The sequence below is a fragment of the Colias eurytheme genome, chromosome 12 (assembly GCF_061535395.1).
Source record: "Colias eurytheme isolate Ceu_HAF_F1 chromosome 12, ilColEury1 Martin Lab GWU primary, whole genome shotgun sequence".
Lineage (NCBI taxonomy): Eukaryota > Metazoa > Arthropoda > Insecta > Lepidoptera > Pieridae > Colias > Colias eurytheme.
In genome coordinates, this window is record NC_142991.1 from 2,037,261 (window position 1) to 2,043,516 (window position 6,256).

The 6,256-nt window shown below is 42.0% G+C and overlaps 1 protein-coding gene across 1 annotated transcript in view; it reads left to right on the top strand.

The window, feature by feature from the left end:
• LOC149903822 (uncharacterized) overlaps positions 1-5,150 on the top strand; it is a 41,879-nt gene extending 36,729 nt beyond the window's left edge. The window contains exons 2-3 of the mRNA XM_090108061.1: positions 2,992-3,924; positions 4,243-5,150. Coding sequence (XP_089964187.1) covers positions 2,992-3,924; positions 4,243-5,150 — 1,841 coding nt within the window. The remainder of the gene's footprint in view (positions 1-2,991; positions 3,925-4,242) is intronic.
• The last annotated feature ends 1,106 nt before the right edge of the window (positions 5,151-6,256 follow it).

Consider the following 6,256-nt stretch of genomic DNA (forward strand, 5'->3'; position numbering starts at 1 on the left):
ATGTTTCACTGAAATTACGAATGCAATAAAACGTAATAATAGTAAAAACTAGCAAGATTTTTTGTTCCATTCAAACTACTACACCAGCAAACATCTCAATCCTTTATCACAAAAACAATAAAGTATATATATGTATTTGTTATTTTGCTGTCGGTATGCGCGTACGCAGGGGCGGCGGGACCAGTTTGAGATCAGGCTTACAGCCTACTGCCTCACATTCTACGAGTATTGTAGTTTTTGTGCCATTTATATCACTCGCTTTTTTAATAAGCAGGATGTAAGAATGAAATTTGTTTTTAGGGTTTTTTGAATAATATAGAGATTATGATAGAGTATTATGTGTAACTTTAATTTGGGAGGATTTAGCTATATTTAAAATTGAATTGATCACAATATTTATACAAAATCTATTATTCGGCTGTAAATATTAGACTCTGAAGTTAAATGACTTCAAAACTTGTTTCTTATTCTTAATTGTTGACGAAAATCAACTTCGTTATTTTTATTTAGTATGTATTTTGTGCGTGAAGATTAATTAGTCAATTAAGTAACATCGGTTAGTAAAAGTATGAAAAATTCATACAAGATCTTTATGTCTTCGATTAAAACATGATACCTCGTATTCCGGTACACGACATAAAGTTTCTTATATAAAATAAATACACATGCCCGTAGCGTACAATATTAATAACGAGTCTTAAATTACAGTCGACTTCTTCCCTTCATAAATATCAAGCATTGATGCAGAGCATTAAATATAACGAAAGCCACATTCAACTTTGTCATTTCACATCTTCTCAAGCATATGTCATTGCGTCATTAACGTTTTGATTACAAAAAATCACATAGAAAGGGGTGCATCATTCCCATACATTACTACGCGCGGGTATAAAAAACCCGCCCACATGTGAACCGGACAAAATTGAAAACGTCATTACACCCCGCACGAAGTAATCGTATTTCCTTTATTTATACGAAGATTATAAACAGATGTTATTCAGTAATAAATCTTTGCGTCTGACACACCAAGTGATGTACTTTAATATCGCGTTTGCGTTGTTTATGGCTACGTAAATGCGAAGGATACGATAGGATACAGTTCTTTTACTGTTTTCTTGTTAAATATTTCATTTAAAAATAAATTTTTCAAAATATAATGTTATCGAACGACTGCGTTACCTATAATGAAAAACGGCCATACATTTAAAACTACAAATATAGAAATTATTACAATTTGGAAGCACCGCATGAAGAAACTTATCCGTTTGTGAAAAATGCTTTTGGAGAGCCATATTGTTAAAACAAAAATAAAAGTAATATTAAAATACATTCTTGCTAAGTAGTTTACTTGTTAAACGGAGGTGCCTATATATTTTATAATTTCACAGCCATGATGTAAGGCTACATAATGTGTTTCTAATTAAATTATTTTAAATCATCAAAAATCTCTCTCAAAAACGCGACATAGATAATCATCGTTTTAATCTCTATTACTGCCACAATACTTCACTTCCCATATATTTTTCATAGTTAATAAATTATCAGAAACTCAACCTTCACGATGCATTGTCCAGTATCAAAGAGATCTTCAACTAATTGGGTATCTATAGTGGCAAAGGCTTGGTCACGATTTGAGAGATATCGACAAACCGATTCTGACTACGATATGAATAATATCTTTATAATGCCCCGATTTTATCAACTCCCAGCCGATCTTCTGGAGTTTTTAACTTGAAGAATGATGAGGGAACCACTTTTTGGTTCATTTTTAAACTGTAACGGTCTTATTGAGAGATTGATGAAAGAGTTAGATTATCCAAGGTTTCGTTAATTATTGTGACATTTTTATTAATATAAAAGAAATGTTATTATGTTTTTTCTATTGAAATGTGACAGTAATCTCATTTCTTAAATTGTTGTTGATGAAATTGTTAGTACATATCTATTTATCAAAACTAACACGAAAATGTTATGTCGACTTGCTCAACTTTAATTCAATAAAAGTTCACTTTAGAAACAACAGTGAAAAGAAAACAGACGTTAGCTTATGCTCATTTCCTTTAGATACACGAATTTACATAATATTTTCAGATTTAATCGAGTAACGCGGCAGCGTCAAAACGATAATGGTTGTACTGCATCCGCCATTTGCATTTCGCTTCAGGCGGGAAAAGAAAATGGACGCATTTCCCGCCTTTTTTATTTATAACGGATTCCAACGTGAAAGTGAATCATTAGAAACTGCATTTCATAATAATTTACTGGGGATAGGAAGAAAACGGTTAAAAATCGCTTAAGAAAACAATACTATCATACGATAAACGATTAACTTGCATTCACTTACTACATGAATATATAGTATCTATGTAATGTATAATGTTTTCATTTGTGAATTTTATGTAAGTCTTTAATTACATAATTCAAACGCATTTTGTTATGCAAATATTTATTGAATTCTAGAGCTAAAAGGTAGAGATTTATTTTATTTCATTGGCAGCTGAATAACGTAAACTGTAATAAGTAAACTTTAGATGTTTATTAGGCTAACAAATTGACAAGTAATGAGAGAAAATAAAAATCTTTAAATAAAACAAATACAAATCCGTTTCGTGACACAAGCTTTGGTTATTCACGGGTATGGTATATCACAAAACCATGTAACTTTCAAAAATGTCTCACCCTTGGCGGCATATGACATTTTATTAAATTCATATTTGGCAAGCGAATCGTCGCCGGCACGCGATAGCGAGACTTGCAGTCTGCACCTCATCAATTGCATGTCACATTTCTAATTATTGGTTCTATGCACGTCCTATTAATAACTGTGATTATGAACAGTTCAAAATAGAATAATTAGTGCTTAGAAACAAGTCTTATAAGAAAGTAAAGGTTCTTCTATCAAAAACGCTATACAGAAATGAATGTAAACTTTGTGTTAAATCAGTAGTGTTAAATATAGTTTTTATTAAATGTTCTTTTATCTCTTTCCAGATACGACAGCACCTTACGTACTCTACAAAGATGGCGTCGAGCGAGCACCCCCCGGCACGCAGTGGGGCGGTGCCGTGCTCGATGGAGGCTACCAAACCATGCAGCACCAGAGCCCGGGCGGCCCTTCGCCCCAACCAGAGCCGCAGCTGGCCTCTCCAGCGCCTTCACCGTACCCGCCGGCACCACCGCCTCCAGACCCGTCAGCGGACGAAGCCGCACAGCAACTTGCTCAGCAACAAGCGCAACAACAGGCTCAACAGCAAGCCCAACAACAAACTTCTCCAGAACACATGCAAGTAGAACAGCAACTGCAGAGTCAGACTCAACAGCCGTCACAAGATCATCTAGACCGCACGCCTTGCTTCGTCCCTCAACCAGATTTACAACAGCAGTACGCGACGCCGTATTTCAAAGAAGCCAGACCCACTAGCCACATGCTCGGAACTGGTGGCTTTCCATTACACTATCTGAAACAAAATGGAGGCGTCCTATCATTAGAGGGACCTTTAGATCAGTATACAACGCCAGACTTGCGGCATCTACCAGACATCGTGCAGCCTGAACCACCTAAGCCCCGGAAACACAATCCAAACTCTGAGTTGCGCTTATTCAAATGCCTCACATGCGGCAAAGACTTCAAGCAGAAGTCGACGCTGTTGCAGCACGAGAGAATCCACACAGACTCGCGGCCGTATGGGTGCCCGGAGTGCGGCAAGCGGTTCCGCCAGCAGTCTCACCTCACGCAGCATCTGCGCATCCACGCGAACGAGAAACCATACGCTTGCGTGTATTGCCCGCGTTCGTTCCGGCAGCGCGCCATCCTGAATCAACACCTGCGCATCCATTCCGGTGAGAAGCCCTATACGTGCGGCGAATGCGGCAAACATTTCCGCCAGAAGGCCATCCTCAACCAGCACGTCCGAACACACCAAGGCGAGCGCTATTCACACATATATGCCCCGGTCCGCTCCCCGCGCGCGCCGCCCGCAATGACCCGAGCAGCTCGCGTCACTGCCGGCGCCGCCTGCGATCCCCGCCGCCCTCCCCCCGTTCGATTCGGTCTCGCATCCATTGGCCTTCCTATCAAACAAATTCTCGCTCCCATCTTCGCCCGCATTGCGGAGGGCGCTCGCGAGACGCGGAACCGATCGCCGGACGCTCCCGTAACCGTCCTCAGTTCGATTAACCCGATCGATCAGTACATTAGAGCTGAGCGAGACATGTAAATGACCGATTATTCCATTTTTACAGACGTTTCGCCGCACCTGATCTTCAAGAATGGCACCACTCCGACGCTGTGGCCTCAAGATGTGCCCTTCCCTCCCGATGAGAACAAAGAAGAAATACAATCCACCTTTGGAGACGCAGATGGACAAAACGGCGAGCAGCGTGGGTCCTGTTTCTCTCCTGGAGACACGGCGCAGTATCCCGCTTACTTTAAAGATACAAAGGGCCTCAATCACACAGTATTCGGGTCAGGACTATCCCTTCAATATCTAAAGGGTGGTAAGCTCCCAGACGTGCTTGGCGGACGCGCGATGCCGCTATACGTCCGCTGTCCCATTTGCCAAAAAGAGTTCAAACAGAAGTCAACTTTGCTCCAACATGGATGCATTCATATAGAATCTCGACCATATCCGTGCCCGGAGTGCGGTAAGCGTTTCCGCCAACAATCTCACTTAACTCAGCACTTGCGCATTCACACCAACGAAAAGCCGTACGGTTGCGTGTACTGTCCCCGGTTTTTCCGGCAGCGGACTATTCTGAACCAGCATCTGCGCATTCACACCGGGGAAAAACCCTACAAGTGCACACAGTGCGGTAAAGACTTCAGGCAAAAAGCTATTCTCGACCAACATACAAGGACCCATCAGGGCGACAGGCCATTCTGCTGCCCCATGCCGAACTGCCGTCGGCGGTTCGCTACCGAGCCTGAGGTCAAAAAGCATATAGATAACCACATGAACCCGCACGCGGCTAAAGCGCGACGCGCTGACGCCAAGACGCCGCGTCCGCTGCCGCCGGCATCGGCGGTCGTGAAGCCGGAGCTGTACTTCCCACAGTGCTACGCGCCGCCGTTCCAGCAGTTCTCGTCCGGCGCGGAGTTCAAGCCGGCCGTGGGGCCGGGCGCGGCGGTGGCGTGCCTGCCGGCGCAGTGACCCACGCCCCCGCGGTGGCCGCCCGGGCCTCCCGCGCCACACCACGCGCCTCCGCACGCGCCCTCTCACCACGACCTCTACGTCGACCGCCTCTACTGAGCCCTCCGCTCCCGGCCTGCGACGACGACACCGAGAGGAGCGTCGCGTCACCCAGTATACGACTCGCTTTTGCGAGCTTTTATCGAGATATCGGATCGCTGTAAACACGCTTCGATCTGTAAATAACCGTTCTATCCGGCGTCTGTCGCGAATGTACAGTTTTCGAGAGTTCACATGAATAGTGTTACCGTCAAAATGCGAGTATAGATAGCGTTTTTTGCCCCGTAATATTAAGTTACCACGTAAGAGATAGGTTTCTCTGTGATTCTTCAGTCGAAACTTGCGTCAGAATCCGTGCGGATCGAACCAGAGATTAGAATTTAAAACTCTTCGTTGAAATCTAAAAAGTAAGAAATTCTCTTTTACCACGTAACGGTATTTCGCGATGAATGCTTCCGGCATGAAAATGTGCCCAAGAAATGAATATTTTTTAAATATATTATGTTAAATTTATTTACGAGTGTTAAGGTTATAATATCTGGCAAACGCAGGGTAAGGTGAAAGAAAAAATAATGCTCAACATTTAAAGATACTTAAAATTTTCCGCGTATTACGCTATAAAATTATTGGTATGAAATTCTTAAGAACAGCATGCAAGTAAGCAAACCAAAAACGTAGGTTACCTTTTGCCATCAAAACATTTATTTGTTAGTACTTACGAATTGCATTTAATCTAGACGAGATTTATCTCATTAACTATGTAGGTGCCAAATAATGTAGTAATTTCCTGTCAATGTCCATTTCGTAATCTCAATATTAATCACTTTATAAACACAATGGAATAAGATTCACACGAGCCAATAAAATACTGAGAAAATGGACATTGGCAACTGCCAGTTTATTTTTTTATAGGCCTAGTTTAGGTTGTTACCAGTTTTTTCAACGATACGACAATTTGGATGCATTTACGTGGGAAAGGTCAGACTGAGAAAGGACTGTGATAGATAGGTTAGGCGTCTATTTCGCTCATTTAGCGTTAAAATTTCGTGTATTGTACGAAAAGATGA